The sequence below is a fragment of the Vespula vulgaris genome, chromosome 16 (genome assembly GCF_905475345.1).
Source record: "Vespula vulgaris chromosome 16, iyVesVulg1.1, whole genome shotgun sequence".
In the NCBI taxonomy this organism is placed as follows: domain Eukaryota; kingdom Metazoa; phylum Arthropoda; class Insecta; order Hymenoptera; family Vespidae; genus Vespula; species Vespula vulgaris.
Window position 1 is genome coordinate 404,743 of NC_066601.1, and position 17,758 is coordinate 422,500.

At 27.6% G+C, this 17,758-nt stretch overlaps 1 protein-coding gene across 10 annotated transcripts in view; it reads right to left on the reverse strand.

The window, feature by feature from the left end:
- Positions 1-369: 369 nt before the first annotated feature.
- Positions 370-17,758, reverse strand: part of LOC127069778 (paired amphipathic helix protein Sin3a) — a 21,924-nt gene continuing 4,535 nt past the window's right edge. For 5 of the 10 annotated variants that reach the window (XM_051007234.1, XM_051007236.1, XM_051007235.1 and 2 more), the window contains exons 2-18: positions 17,287-17,573; positions 16,996-17,172; positions 16,782-16,934; positions 16,369-16,700; positions 16,052-16,289; positions 15,639-15,929; positions 15,124-15,534; positions 14,556-15,007; positions 13,990-14,464; positions 13,610-13,856; positions 12,941-13,309; positions 12,675-12,844; positions 12,303-12,497; positions 11,493-11,771; positions 5,651-5,802; positions 5,338-5,548; positions 370-5,165 (exon numbers count right to left, since the gene is read on the reverse strand). In XM_051007234.1, the coding sequence (XP_050863191.1) occupies positions 4,914-5,165; positions 5,338-5,548; positions 5,651-5,802; positions 11,493-11,771; positions 12,303-12,497; positions 12,675-12,844; positions 12,941-13,309; positions 13,610-13,856; positions 13,990-14,464; positions 14,556-15,007; positions 15,124-15,534; positions 15,639-15,929; positions 16,052-16,289; positions 16,369-16,700; positions 16,782-16,934; positions 16,996-17,172; positions 17,287-17,553 (4,671 nt within the window). In that variant the 5' untranslated portion in view covers positions 17,554-17,573 and the 3' untranslated portion in view covers positions 370-4,913. The remainder of the gene's footprint in view (positions 5,166-5,337; positions 5,549-5,650; positions 5,803-11,492; positions 11,772-12,302; positions 12,498-12,674; positions 12,845-12,940; positions 13,310-13,609; positions 13,857-13,989; positions 14,465-14,555; positions 15,008-15,123; positions 15,535-15,638; positions 15,930-16,051; positions 16,290-16,368; positions 16,701-16,781; positions 16,935-16,995; positions 17,173-17,286; positions 17,574-17,758) is intronic. The other 5 variants (XM_051007241.1, XM_051007242.1, XM_051007240.1 and 2 more) reach the window with 5 other exon arrangements.

A 17,758-nucleotide genomic window follows, 5' to 3' on the forward strand; every position in this document is an offset into this window, starting at 1 on the left:
GAAATAGGATCGTCGTTGAAAAAATAAATACGGTAATTTGTGTGGTAGTATTACGAAAAATATCGAATAATTTTTTATCATCTCCTCTCATCGTCTATTCGAAATACAGAGAGAGAGAAAGATAGAGAGATAGAGAAAGAAAGCAAAACCTCTCCGTAAAATAATACGAGCAATTAACATTTAAGTATATCATAGATTTAAACATTTTAAATAATTAAGAGAAATTAAGCCATATGTGAAAAAAAAACAAAAGATCATTAGCCTCCTATAAATCATATATCAATAAATTATATAAAAACAGCAACAACAACAAAAAAAGAAAGAGAAAACAAAAACAAAGTTAACATCGTTTAAAAATTCTGATCTTCGTTTTATATATATATATATATATATATATATATGTATGTATGTATGTATGATATGTACATATGTATATGTGTATATATATATATATATATATACATTGGCAATATATATAAATATAAATATATATATATAGAATAATAATTTACACACACATTGCTAATAATAGGAATAAATAATAATTAAGTAAAAATGTTGCTAAGAAAGTGTAGGAGAAAGCAAAAAAAAAGAAGAGAGAGAAAAGAAAACGTTTTTTATACTTAATTATTACGATGAAATATTTAGAAGAATCATTTTTTTGACAGAGGCTCTAATTAAACGTATTCGTAATACAGTATTTCAAATAAGTTTTATGTGTAATATACGAAGGAAACAAAACAAAACAAAAAATAAGTTAAAAGATAAAAGTACAAAACCAATTGTATTGTACAATTATTATATAATTAATATGATCAATCCCTTCCTCCACAAATCCTACCTCTTCTGCCTTTCCTTCCTCATCCTCTCATTAGCCTTAAATATAATATGATTTTTAATAAAACGAGTAAGTTTATTCATAAAATTGCAGTATCTTTATTCTTTTCCTATTTCCTTTTTATCCCAATTTCATTATTTATTTACATTACACTGCATGAATTTTATATTTTACAAAAAACAATGTTTTCTGAGCGAAAGAAATTGCCTTTTAATATCAGAAAAATGATGATAATGATAATAATAAAAAAAAATCAGTAGTAGGAGATACGAAGAGAATTTTTTATATGTATGGATGCATCACAATATATTTGATTCACAAAGTAAATATAATATAAATGAGTTATATAACAGAATCTTATTTACTGATAAATATAGTCATTATATTACAAAAAATTAAATTACTTACCGTTTCTTTTTTTTAAATTCAAATTCTTGTATAACATTCCCAGTACTTCCATACTTCCAACTAAAACAAGTTTTATGAAAACTAAATTCACAATAAAAATCATTTCAAATAATATTAGCGCAGAACTTTCTTTTTTATTGTGTAAATAAGATCAATAAAGTCTATGAGTAAATATTTAGCAAAATCTGGAGAACGAGATATTGTCGTTATTATTATAACAAAAATTTTATATCACTATTCATACACTATAGATGAAATTTAAGGATTACTAATTTATATAATCAGGTTGTGAACGAGATATACGATACACAGGAATTTTTGATATTAATGATTTATTATTAATATTAATAATGATTTGTGCAAAATATATCAACATTAAATTATTATCTTGAGTAGTAAAATTGCCTGTACATTTAATTTTCATACATGGAGATGTATTTTTTTCTAAAATTGGCGAAACTTTTTTCTTTTATATTATAAAATACATTATATCTAGACTCACAAATAAGTCAAGCATCGGAAGACCTCTGTCTCTGTCTGTCTTTGTCTTTGTCTTTGTCTCTGTCTCTGTCTCTGTCTCTCTGTTTCTCTCTCTCCCTCTCTCTCTCTCTTCCTTTCTCTGTTCTCCATTTATCCTTTCTCTATTATATTCGCTTTCAATTTGTAAACATCTTATCCGATTACTTTAATGGTGATTATTAACAGTGTAATGAGAGAGTTATTCTTATATATAAAAAGATATATATATATATATATATATATATATATATATATATATATATATATATATATATATATATATATATATAATAAATACAACCTAGAAGAGTCTCAACGCAAAGAATACATATACAACTGAATATATAACAGTGCATTTCAAGACGACCATATTTTTGTTTGTTTTTGTTACGTTTTTTTTTTTAAATTTTTATCTACATACATTTTATCAAAAAGAAAAAATGCAGTAATGTGTATGTGTGCTTGCGTAACGCGTACACACACATACACACATATACATACATACATACATACACACACCATACACATACATACATCATGCATACATCATACATACATCATACATACATACATTATACATCATATATCATACATCATACATACATACATATACATAAAGAATGAGAATGATAATTAATCAGTAAAGTCATGATGAGAAAGTATACTAACTTTAGTATATTTTTTGTCCTTTTGGTCATATATTATGTAACATATCTGTACCTATACATGTATATGTACACCCACGCGTTTGTGTATATATATGTATATGTATATGTATAAAGAATAAATACTTCGTGTTATCCGTAAAATGCATAAGCACATAAAAACTTTAAATCGAATAACAAAACGAAGAAAGAAAAAAAAGAAAAAAGAGATAATAATAATAATAATAATAATAATAATAATAATAATAATAATAATAATAATAATAATGACGATGACGATGACGATGACGATGACGATGACGATAATGATAATAATGATGATGATGATGATGACGATAATGATAATGATAATGATAATAATGATGATGATGATGATGATGATGATGATGATGATGATGATGATAAAAATTAAGTTATCGCAAGATATGCTTTTCTAGCAAGATAATAAGATTTATACGTAACATACGTAAAAAATAATATTTTACGGAAGCATATAAAAACTCGATCGTACAATCCTCCTCTTCCTCCTCGTCATATCTCATGGACGACACACACATTCGCGTATATATATATTTTATTAAATATACGATCGTTAAAATTAGGAGTTAAAATTAGAAGAAACAAATGAAATGTAAACGATTTTGTGCTACATGTGATTCGTGTGCAAAAGACTCGAGTTGATTGCTTATGTCAGTATGGTATATATCTGATTTTTACTCCTGATGTATTATATTTTATTTATATTTTTCTTTTTTGTTCTTTTTCTTTCCTTTTTTCTCTTATATTTGTTTGTTTGTTTTCATTATACAGGAACGTTCTTATTAATCTTCATATTTTCTTTTTGTTCTTATACTTCTGAAAGTTCTTATATAATAAGATCAGGTAAATCATAAGGCCCAGAGATCCATGTCTCCTCTTTTCACATGTACATACTTTTTATATATACATATGTGAGATGCATACATACACACATACACACAATGAGCACATGCATACATACTGAATGATTTTTAACAAGTTTCAACAATTTCATTGATGCGCGTTTTTTATAACGTTCAAATTAAAACTAATTGAAAAGATTTGTGTATAGCTTTTCCTTAGTTAAACGTTTAATGTACACTAGTGTACACTAGCAAAATCACTTGACTTTAGAATCACTCAGTATATACACATGCATTAAGTGCAGTAAGTATCTTTCTAAAGATCACACGCATAAATCTTAAAATATTGTGTGTGACAAATAAAGCACTCCTTGAACTTCATTCTTCTATTTCATTCGTAAACTTATCATTGAGAGTTAAAGAAGATTCATACTCCTGTAACGATGGATTCATTGCACTGTTATGAAACTCTTCTCGCATTCAAATATAATGTAACATTTTGTGTGAAAATTTATAGAATAGTATTTGGGCATATTATACAAGAATATAACGATATTTAATCGCGTCTGAAAAATCCCTGCGTATACACATATGTACAAATATGTACATATATGGTACAGTTAGCCAAATTAGGTCCATCTGTATGTCTTAAAAAAAAAAAAATTGACAAGGAAAAGAGAGAAGGAAAGTATGTTGTTGGAAATACTAAAGAAAATATTTATAGAGCCTTTGGACATATAAAATATAACGAAGGATATTTACTTATATTGTTAATACGTTTTTTTTAGTGAATTTCAAAGAATTTAATTATTCGTAAACTTTTTTTCTTTGAGAAATTTTATGCTATGGTAAAGACCATCGCGAAAAACAAAAACATTGTAAACAAATTATGATATATAAAATAAATACAAAATTATTATTTAATTTGATCGATCAAAATTCATTTAAGCATAATGCTTTCACAATACATTTGAAAAAAAGTATCCGAAAATTGAAATCATTAGAATGTTTTAAAGGGTCTTATTAAATTATCTTATATAAATCTGTTTATATCAACTTGCCAACTCTTTCATAGGTTTTGATATAGAACATACACACTGAAGATTATTTTGTCATTCCAGGCTGCTTTCGTTAATAATAAAATATTAGAATATTATTTTGAAATAAATGATGTATACAGATGATGGCAATATATGATATTTCTAATTAGATATAACACGTATAGAAAAAAGAAAACAAAAAGACATAAATCTATGACAAATGTTAAAGCTGGTAAATTATAATACATGGAACAAAGTCAATAATCAGTTAAATACATCCTTCGTTATATTTTCATACAATAATCGAAGAAAAGTTCCCATAACTGATATTGAATGTAGTTTTCATAGTGAAAATAAAAATATTTGGCTGGATACATAAGGGCGAAGCCAAAAATATTTCGAGATCCATATACAATACACAGAATTAAATGTATCAATTCGCTTAATCATTCGGTAATAGAACATAATGTACATCGATATCAAATTAATATGAATGAATGTTGTCTATTTTAGTCGTGTTAAAATAACAAATAATCGCAAAGGAAACGGAGAAATAATGAAGTTACACACATGGTTCTGTAAGGACATCCGATTGTAAACGTTCAACGCGATACCGATTATACTGTCGATATGGTGATCTCGTTTGATCATTGTCCGTAATGACACGTGTTCTATGAGGGATCAAGTTCTCATATCGTCCCATTAACCAATCTTGACACAATCGATGTTGAACATCTGCAACATTCTTAGATGCCCACGATGAAAGCCATTGATGAAATTTCGAATTTAAATGTTTTGTCACTGCTGGATGACACTGTGTAAATAAAATTTATATATTCATTAATTTATTGTTAATAAACTCATAGTATACTGTCCGACATATTATTACATTTGTAATCAATAAAATTGTAATAAAAATAATAATGTAATCAATAAAACAGAAATAATATCATTTCTAAACATTTGTATATATAGTATGTACATACCTCTCTAGCTCGGCTAAAAGAATTCTGTTTATAAAGGAAAGCCTCTTTACTAGCAACATAAAGCATCTGATAACTATTTGGATTGAAGCGGCATTGTGTTTCATCAGCGGCAATAATTTCAGATGTGTCATTAGTATCCGTCAACCTTAAACCTGATGGTCTTTTTAAAAGTGCACTGACACTATCCAATGCTTTATCTTTATTGGATGCTCTAAAATAAAAGAATAAAAAATATTTAATATATTAAATATTTTGAATTAAAAAATAAAGAAAATTTAAGAAAAAAAGAGAGATAATAGAATAATATACTTACTCCAAAGCTTTTTCTGGATGATTGATATTAGGCATAGATGCCCTCATCAATTTCGCAGCTCTCTTACGCCATTGCCTGACATTACGATACAAAAACACTGGTTTCCGTCCTGCCAAGATTCTGCTTAAAGAATTCCAACCATGTCCATCCATCTACAACAATTATTTTATATTACTATCTTTCGATAAATTGCAATTAGAAAAAAAGGAGAATATATTTATAATTTTAGAATTAGATAGATATTAGATAGTCTTTATATTCTCCTATAATATAAAAGAAACAGACAATAACTATCAACTCCCTGAAAAAATATATACAATTTTTAACAATATCCAAAGTAGGATTTAAAATAAATTTTCATTAATATGTGTATTGATTTGCTTACTTATTAATGTTTAAAAAGTTTAAATAATAGTAAATTCGTACAATTTACTATGTACTATGTATTATAAACAGACATATATAAATATAAATATATATGTTATAACAAATATTTATAAAAGAAAATATTTGCAAGAATATTAATTTTGTGAAGGAACCACAAATCTCCCTTTTCTATTTTAATAATTATTCAAATCAAGTTGAATAATTAAGCAAAAAAATAACTCGCATTTTATACATTTAAAAATAAAATATATAGTTAATATACTATATACTCGTCATTATTACTTCTTTTCCTTTTTATGTAGATATAAAATTTATTTTACTCACATACCTAATAATAATATGTCTATACACACACTTGTAATAATCTTAATATTAATATTATATGCATCATTATAAAGTGAAGCAGTTACATAATATTGTATTAAATCAGACACACAGATGTATTTATTTGGTTTAATTATGAGAAATGTAGAATAAGTCTTTGTCAAAAATTTAAAGAATATGTTCGTATTGTTAACTCTATTGAAAATATGGTCATATAATAAATAGCAAAAATATACTTGTTTTTATGTAATTCCCATATTTAAAGAAAATATAGATTTATCAAATTGCTTATAAAAAACAATTTTTGAAATTTATGTATTCTATATAACATGTGTATTTATATAAATATTCCCAAGCATTCTTTTTCTCAATATACTACTAACGGTAGAAATATATTACGAACTTTTTCATCCGATTAATGCATTCAATATGTGATTTACAAATATAAGTATTAAAATCAATGTACTATCATAAAAAAAAATAATAATAATAACATAGTTAACAAGTAACCAATCGCTCACTGATGAGAAATAGACAAATGCATAATAAAAAGTATACAGCAGTAGAATGATTAATCTGCTTATACTAAATTAATCAAAACGAAAATGTAAATGCGAAACGAAAAATAAATTTATACTATGAGAATAAGCTGTTTCTTAATGAAAATAAAACTTTAAATCACATTTAAGAGAAAACATGCCCAAACAGTTAACTGACTATCATATATATATATGTAGCATTATATTCTTACAATGCAAAGTATAACGAAAAGGAAAACATTAATGTAATTTTGGCATAAATATTAAAGATTTGCCAATTAAATTTCTTTTTTACTGTTTTAAAATTTAAATATGTTAGAAAAGAGATATATTACTCTCAACACATATAATTCCATCTGCATGAAATAGACAATGAATTAAAGCTGTATATGAAAACATTTTAAATAAAATCAGATGAGAAGAAAAAACATAAGACTTAAAATTCACAATCATATCGTATATAAAACATGTATCTATATATGCATAGACAATAAGAAATTTAGGTAATATACTAAAGAATCTTCATAGTATAGTATAAGCACAAAGCTCATACAAAAAGAGTTCGGAGTATCAACGTAACAAATTTAGTGGTACAAAATGATGTTAGACAATAATGTTTAAAAGCACTGTTCATGTATTTCAATATCTCTCTTCTATACAATATTGTTTCATCTATCATTATATGCATATTCATTTCATATACAGGTTACAGTTATAAAATATATATACATATATATGCCTTATATGTATGTATATATATATATATATTTGCCTTATACGAATTATATATATATATATATTTTTTTTTATATAGAGTTTAAAATTCACTGCAGTTGTATGAAAACATAGATATGAACTTACAACAATCACATAAACTTTTGTCTGTATACGTCTTACATGAGAATTTCAATGAAATTATATTACAAATGTTACAGTGGTATTATATGCACTGTCTATGAGAATAATTACATATGCGAAATTATGGATTTGTGCTATTGAATCTACTAAAATATTATTAAATCACTAAGAAAATAGAAGATATTAACGTTTTCATCCTTTAATAATGTTTATGTTAAATTCGTAATTTAACATATATATATATATATATATCGCTTTTAAAATTTTCCGATGTAATATCATGTAAGAATGCATGTTTACATTTTGTTCACGTAGAGGACAATGCTACTAATATTTTTTTTGACCGTTTACTCCTTTTCCAGATAAATTTTTTTATATAACAGCATAAATAAAAAGTTCCACATCAATTTGTTGTTATCAGACTACCATTTTTACCAAATATATAGTCTTGAAGGAAGTCCTGACACAATGTTACACCAATTCTTGATATTTTACTAAATAAATACTGAAATATAACAGCTACTCGAAAGTAATTTTAACATATGTACATACTTCAAAGATGAGAATAAAAGAGTTCATACCATAAATTTAAAACCACATTTCAATGCCAATAGATGCAATCTTTCAGATTAAAAATGCAGGAATGGAGTAAGGTCAAAATCCAAACGAGAGAATAACAAATGATTATCACTGAAATTAATTCATGTTCGAAGTCGAATGAAAAACGATAACTAAATTAACTACATAAGAAAGTGAAGCCTTTGGTAAACCATTAGATAATGATGTGATATGTATGCATTATGTTGCAGTTTTTTTGCCATAATTAATATTGTAGATCCAGTAAGCATATAAGCAACTTTCTGATTGTATGTTACAACACATATGATCTGTGCTGTACTAATTACATATTACACAGCAAAAAATATCATATACACACCTATTTAACAAAAGCGCAATGGTTAAGTTTACACACATTTGGTTCATGCCACACAATTGTATGTTTATTTATTTAAAACTTATGCCCAAATTAGTATATGCACACATACTCATTCCATATACAGACAGTCGATTTCCCTTTCAATAACTTCGATGATTTTGATTTACATTGCGACTACATCTGATGGAACGAGCATGCACAAGTTTATTTTATAACTTTTGCCAATATATAAATATGTCACCGATGAAAATTTCATTAAAATAATCTAAATTTTATTGATTACTTACTTCAACAGTATTTTCCTATCATTTTTACCACACGTTTACAAATTATACCACTTTTCTATGTGAAGAAAATATATTAGCAACTTCTTTTAGTATTAAATTTATTATCGTGATAGTTGATTGTAAAAAAAATTTAATCTGAAGCAAATGGCATATAAGAACATACACATGCATGGCATAATACAATGTGAAAATTATATATTTAAAACTCAATATTCATGTATCTGTTTCCAAAGGCTCCACCATATATATGACTGATCGTGATAGTGAAAATATGGTTTACAAATTAGAGATGCATTATCAAATGACCTAAGCTGCGTATCAAAAACATATGTACAAATTCATGTGATCAAATATTTACATTCTTTAGAGCACAAAGTAGTATTTATATTTTCTAATATTATCTTATATAATATATATGCAGTGTCATAAGAAGAAAATAAAAGAAATTTTTAAGAATTGACTGTACCAAATGTTATATGAGACTTTATATATGTATATATGTGTATATATATATATATATATATATATATATATATATATATATATATATATATATACACACACACACACACACACACACACACACACACACACACACACACACACACACACATATATATACACATATATATGTATGTATGTATGTATGTATATATCACTATATTTTACACTCATTATGGCACTGCTCAGATGATGTTAATTCGTATGCTATGCATACACCCTAATTACGCAAACGCGTTATTAATTATTGAATACTGCTACTTTAACCCATAGTTAATCAACCTTCTAACCGTATTCATTTCTAAATGAACGTGAAGGGCAATATCGACGATGAGTGACGACCGAACGATGACAGTATACGATGATACATGATACATAATTATATACACGAGACTTTTTCCCTATTCATTTCGTTGAGCCAATTTTGATATTATTTAGACAATTTCTCTAAATGTCATGTGTCAAACATGACAATACATACCATGACTATACAACATGTCCACAGGCAATGTTGAAGTCTATCATATAATTTTTCTTTTTTTTTCTTTCTTTTTTTTTTCCTTCAAAATAGTGGATTTAATGAATATTCTACCTTCTTAACAGATTAATTATAAGTACTATTATGCAACTATCACAATTATAATTATGAAGTGATAATAAAAGAAGCTTAAGAAAGCTTATAAATTAATTATAACATTATATAAATGTTTTGTTTTGTTTTTTTTTTTTTTTTTTTTTTTTAAATATATTTTATACATGCTGCAACAGACAATGCATGGATATTGCTTTTAAACGTTAAATAAAATTATGAAAAATATTAATTGTAAAATAATTGATTTTTTTTTTTTAAATTAATAAAATTTCTTTATGACCAGTAAATAACTCTTTCTATGACTATAATATTGTAACAAAAAAAAAAATAAAAACAAAAAACAAGAAAAAAAAAGAAATATATTAATATATACTGCCGAATTTTTTTAAATATTTCAATATAAAAAAAGAACACATTATCTCGTTTTTATGATACTTTTCATTAAGATAAAGTTTATCATTAATTTTATATCAATCTTATACTCTTAATATTTAAATAATAAAAAAGAAAAAAAAGAAGAAGAGAGGGCTTTAACTCTATTTCACAGCATTTTACATTGTTTGCAGCACCACATTGCAATCCATGGTAAAAAACCGTATTTATCTAAAAGTCTTTGAGCATTATGAAAATAAATGTATGTATAAGCTTTGCTTTTCTTTGATTTAAAATTTTTTTAATACGTCATATATGCATACGTATATGAAATACGTATTATTTATAGAGATTTCGCGATATCAGACCCTACAATTTATAAAACCCTGGCACTATACAGATAATTTACATAAAATAAGAAAATTCTAAATAACCATTCATAGTATTAATATCTTTATAGTGATGACATAATATAAGTTATGTCAAAGTTGAAATTTTCTTAAAAGCATTTCCCACTTCGTGGGAAATCAACAGTAACTGCTTCAAGGCAAATTCCCGAGAAGATATCTAATTATTATTATTATTATTCTTATTCTTATTCTTATTATTATTATTATTATTATTATTATTATTATTATTATTTATTGTTGTTGTTGTTATATTGTTGCTGTTATTATTATTATTATTATTATTATTATTATTATTATTATTATTATTATTGTTATTGTTATTGTTAATATTTTTATTATTTGTATTATTTTATTATTATTATTATTATTATTATTATTATTATTATTATTATTATTATTATTATTATTATTATTATTATTACTCTTGGGTTAGTAATTAACTTTTAATTTGCCTTTTAAACTCTAACATAAAAAGAAAAAGAAAATACTAATTCCTTAAAATAGATTTGTTGTGTTTGGGGCACTGGTTTTAAACTGACCGATAACGGTACAACTCCGATCACAGACATCAAAATACAAGTGAATGTAAACTTCAACGTTGGCAATGATTATGAAAAGGGATGTGGATCCTATACCTTCTTGCTAATGTCAGTGTTCTTGCGCTTTCTGCCCCGAACCCCCCTTGCTGCCTGGTCACTACTCACAGGATGATTGGTCGTTGGCTCATTGTCTACCACAGCAGAAGTGTCTTTCGGGCTAGTTTGAACAGGCGGAGCAGAGAACCTCTCCACATATGTTGACCATTTCTCAGATACCATAACTCCTTCTCTTTCTCTCTCTCTACAACCACTGTCCATTGCTTCATCACCCTCTGTATCCAACAGTTCCATTGTCATTTTACAATCCTTTTTATACTGTAATAGAAAACAACTCTTTTGTAATAAATATTTTATAAATAGATAATAATAAAATAACACAATTGTTTTATAGCTACTTAAGATGAGTATACAAAAATTCTAATATAATAATAAATTTACGCTACATGTAAACGAAATTGTAAAAATAATTATTGTTAACGATTAATTTAAAAATGATATGAAATTTTACTGATCATAAAAATATCCATAATTTTTTCAATGAAATTAACTATATTGATTAATTTCATTCTTGTAGGAAATTTCAATTTGTAATATTTTCTAATAATATATAAATCATATACTATAACGAAATGACAAAGGAAGATATAAAAAAAAACACCTGAAAATATTCATAAGTTTATAATTATATAAAGTAAAAAAAATATCTATATATTTATAATTTTAATTTAAAATATAAATTAAAAAAAAAAATTTTCGTGATATAAACAAACATTGATAAAACTAATTTAGAAGGAAAATATATGTCATAAAAATATAATCTGCATATATCACAAAATGTCTACTTACTATATATATTTTAAAGCAATTTTCATCAGCCATTGCTTTTTCTGCCTTACGCTGATATGAAAGCTCTGCACCAAGCCTCATATAAGCTGTAATGCATAATCCACCAGCTCCACTACTTTCTTTTGGCTGACGTTGTTCTCTTTGAAATAGCTCCATACATTGCTGGCATATAGGATCAGACACTAAATGCTGCAACTATAGAAATTACATTATATATTACTTTAGCATTAAATATATTGTAGTGATAAAAATGCTGTTACATACAAAAAAAGATGCAAGCATTTATTGCATAAATACTGCGCAGGAGATAACAAAAATGTAAAATTGCATGTAAAAAAATAATAAGTAGTAATGTGTTAAAAATATACATACTTGTCTCACAGCATATGTCACAACCTTGTCCAAAGTAAAGGCAATATAAGCATGTATACCAAACATTTCACGCAATGTATCTTCATACGCTGTACTCTCCATATTTCCATCCAAAACGTTTTTCACCATATCCAAAAAGGCAGGATAATAATCCTCAATTTCTATTTCATCTATGTTAAATAAAAAATATATATTTCTATAATATGTTATTAAATAAAAGTAAGATAAAATTTATTTTAAATAGAAAGACAGAATTATTTACTTACTTTTTGGTTTTAACCTGAGAGCCACTGCAGTACTCTCCTTACGTTGCTGTTTGTATCTAGACTCTTCTTCTGCAAGGGCTACCGCTCTCTCATACATCTTAGTTAATCTTTCACAGAGGATGTGATGTAACCTCAAAAAGAGGTACCAATTATTACTGCCCATAAAAAGAGTGTATGCCTCTTCAGGATCATTTGACAGGGCATGCATAGGTATTTTGATATCAGGTTCGACTTTAACTGAAGCGGAAGACAGGACTGGGGAAGGTGGGGCCTTACTCCTGTTTGCTTGAAGACCGCCATGTGGCGATGTAGACATGGTTACAGATTGAGAATTACTACATGCTGCCACACCCACATCCTCTTTGTCATCTAAAAAAATTAATACAATATTCAATTTATATAAAAAAAATAGGTATATATTAAACTATGTATATATAGATAATATAATGCAAAAATTATAATTTCTTTTATATATATATATATATAACTCTGTTATATGAGATAAGAAATAAGTATATATATATATATATATATATATATATATATATATATATATATATATATATATATATATATATATTATAAATAATATATATATATAAATAATATATATATATATATTATTTATTTATTTCATTTTAAAATACATATATCTAGAAGAATATCTACCATCTTCATCTCTCTCATCATCGCTAAGCTCTTGGCGTGGGTGAAAAAAGAGATCTGGTATAAAATGCTTAAGTAAAAGCTTTATACGCTGCTTATCTTCTTTATGAATAGCAGTTTGTCGTTTTACATGATGTATCAATAAATTTGCTGCATCATCTAAGACAGATTTGTCTTTATAAGGTAACACTAAATGTGGACCACTATTTCCTTGATTATCACCACTTCCATCATCTACCTGTTCATGTCTCTATAAAATAATTGTAATAGCAAATTCTATATCCATAAAAAATCAAATAATATCAAATATATAGAATCAGTAATAATCTCACAATGTATTACTTACAAAATAATACAACAAATTAATTATATGATATACTAACCTCATCATATAAAGTTTCAATTTCATTGAATAGACTTTTGGATCTTAAAGCTTTCACATCATTTTGTTTAAAATTAATACCTTGGTGATCTAAAGATTTCAGATAGTACTTCTCATTTTGTTCTCTCCAAATTTTATTAAAACCTTTCTGAGCTTCTCGCCATTCCTCTTCCTTACTCTTTAAACGTCGTAAAACGACTGGAACTGCAACTACAGGATTTTTTTTAAGACCTTCTATAATATCAGCAGCTTTATCTCCGTATATCCTTTTTAATGCTCGTTGATGTATCGTGGGAGAACAACCTCCAAGACAATCATCGAGTTTAAATTTTTGAAGTTCTTCTTGACTCATTCTATTCATTTTTTTATGAACACCTTCTAATACTCTAATAGTTGACGCATTAGTTTCTATCACACCATCCAACTCAAATCGTTCATCTTCACAACGATAAATAAATTCCTCATATTGTGTTTTTCTACAAAGTTAAACGATATTGTAGCTTTACATTTTTAAAAACAAAAATAGAAAAATTATATCAAGACGAATACTTCAGACTTTATATTTACCTCGATGTAACAAATGTACTATCCTCTGACCAAGTTGGGAATGATACCCATGTATCATTTAAAACCTCTTTGCACAATTGAGTTCTACCAGTACATTTTGGTTGTACATAAGACTTAGGTAAAGCACAATATGAAGCTCCTAATCGCTTACATGCTGTATAATCAATTTCCATTGCCAAATCACCCTGAGGTCGTTCTTGGTGACCACGTGCTACATTATTTGGAAGTGCTTCGACTCCTACACCACTTCCTGTATTATTTGCTGACGTATTGGAAGAATCAGATAAATGGCCAAGAAAATCTTTAAACCAACGTAAAAGTTCCGGGAAACGACCGAGAAACGGTGTAACTAATTGTACCAATTCCGATTTAGAAACAATTTCCTGATTAAAAAGTACAAGACACCGAAGAAAATTTTCATAAACTTCTTGCGACTTTAAAGCCTTACGAACCTAAAATATATTAAATAAATCATAATTTATATATATGAAATTTTTTGTTTATGATAAATACAATATTAATAAAAAATTACACGTTAAAAAGAAAAGGAAAAGAAAAAGATACTAACCTTATCAAAAAATGCATAGTCATTCAATGTACCATATTTTCCAGCTTCTGCTATAGTAACATCTCGCATTGATGTCACTTTGTGTTTTTTTAATGGAGGTGGTCCATGTTGAATATGAGAATTGCCACCAGTAACAGAAGTAGAGAATGATGGACTTCTTTTTAACTGTCCTGTACTGTGACCCAATTTTTGACCAGTACTGATTTCTCGAACACCTGGCCTATCCCTCTCACGATCACGATCTCTGTGATCTCTGCTATCACGCTCCAATATACAAGTGCCACTTGATTCCCGAAGATCTCGTGAAACATTAGCAGAGTTGTTATAAGTCGCTTTAAGACTCAATGGTTTCTTTATTATTGCTGTATGATCATTTACTGGAGTAGTCTTGTTACTCTGAAACATAGCAGACTAGTCCTGATTAATATTAATAATTAAACAAAATTGCTTATGTATTATAACAAACAACGATTAGGAAAAGAGAAAAGTTAATATTAATTTCTATCTATACGTACAATATTTAATATGCATCTTTCGATCACAGGACTCACCAACGAACTCTGCTGATTAGTTGCATCTGGTAAAAATTGACCAAATTCAGCAAGTAAATCTTCTTGATTTTCAAACAATTTAGCCACCTGACTATAAACCTCAGCTTCTGTTAAATGTTTCACGTTACTAGCAGCGCTACCACCACTTGTACCACTTATATGTCCTGATTCTTTCAAATTACGTTGTTCTTTTTGATAAGTATGTAGTATCTCTAAGAACCGTTTATATTTATCTGGTTGCCCTTGAAAACGATTCTAAAATTAAAAAAAAAAAACATTTTATGTGACAAATTTTTAATCTTTAATTTTTAATCTACAAATATAATCCGTTACTTTGCTATCATTATTATTATCACGTATAAGAAGATAAAACAAACCTTTATTTTATTAACATAGTTAATAGCATGATTAAATTCCACAGGTTGACTTTGTTGCGTTTGACCACTAGTTGGAATACCATCTTGAGCTTGACTAAGAGCTTGACTTACTGCCTGAGCTTGTGCAGCACTAACATGAGAATTGTTGTAGGCTTGAATAGGTGGTGGTGATGGTGCATGAACCGTTATACTACTGTTAGAAATATTATTTGTTAAAGCGTGATGTATGCTTCCAGATCTAAAAATATATAATTTTAGAAAAACAAAATAAAACATTTTTCATCTACGCATAAACTTATAGACGTTACACTTCTTACCCTTGCATTATTTGCAAAACTGGTGGTGCTTTTGCTGGTTGTGTTGGTGGACTTGCTACGGGTGGTGAACCAACATTCACCGTACAATGATGTTGCGATAACGTTGCTGTATGAGTAGCAGTCGGACTAGGCATACTAACTGATACTTGGAATGCATACCCTTGCTCATTTGCTTGTACCTCTATTTTGTAGCCTGGTGGTAGAAAAGTATTGAAACCAACAATGAGTTCAGGGTGTCCCTTAAATAAATGGCTCACTCGTGTAATAACACCTGGGGTATCAATACTCTGGGATTTGAATTCTTTCATGATATCCAAGAAATCATTATAAACCTATAAAGAGTAAAAAACGAATATCACTTTTCTGTAACATTTACTTATCTAACATATAGAAAACAACAAATAAAATCAAACCTGTGGTTGATCGCTGAATTTGTACTTCACTTGATCCAAATAAGATAACGCATCTTCAACTTTTAATCTTTGAAATTGTTGAGATCCACTCCCACTGCCTAATCCAGGACCTGGAGGTGTAGATGTCAATGGCGCTACATTGCTTGAATGTACCTAGAAACGCGTTACATTATAACAGATGTTTGCTGAAGCCTATGATACATATGATACAAACCTTGTGCCTTATTGCTGCCTGCTGTTGCGTATGAACTTGTGTCTGCGATCCTGTAGTAGGTTGTTGAGAACCCATATTGTGATTGCTTCCACCACTTATTCCACTGTGCAACCCACCACCAGTATTTACATTAGTACCGCTACATGTAGAATTAAGCCCTCCTGTAGATCCAGTTCCCTAAAAAAAAGTGTACAATGTTTCCATTTAGAAAATCTTACAAATGATAATTATGTTTATGTAAGATTGTCATCAAAACAATGATTTCACATACATTTAGACAATATAACATACTTTAATAGGGGATGGTGTAGCCGTTGGTACAACGATCGCACCAGTATACTGCTGTTGAGCTTGGGCAGTACCAAATTGTATACTTCCAGGCATTTCCTTCGAAGTAACAGATCGAACAGCTTGACCAGGTACAACAACGCCTATTCCGCTGCTCGAGTGATACTCTAAACCTCCACCGCCGCTTAGACCACTTCCTCCGCTCACCGACGAGGGTTTTAACGTTGCTGCTGGTGACGCTACCTCGTCCAGCCCGCGAACGCGTTTCATCGCAAATCACATAGGGGAGGCTATAAAAAAAATGTATTTTTAATTTTTTCCAACTATACACGATAATATGTATATTCGTGTTTCTCGTTTCTCAAATGAATTTTTAATTTATCTTTCATCTAATTCCATCGCACGAAACAATATTCCTTGAAACTTATAATCATTTATATTTATCTCATCGTTATTTAACAATACCTATACTCGA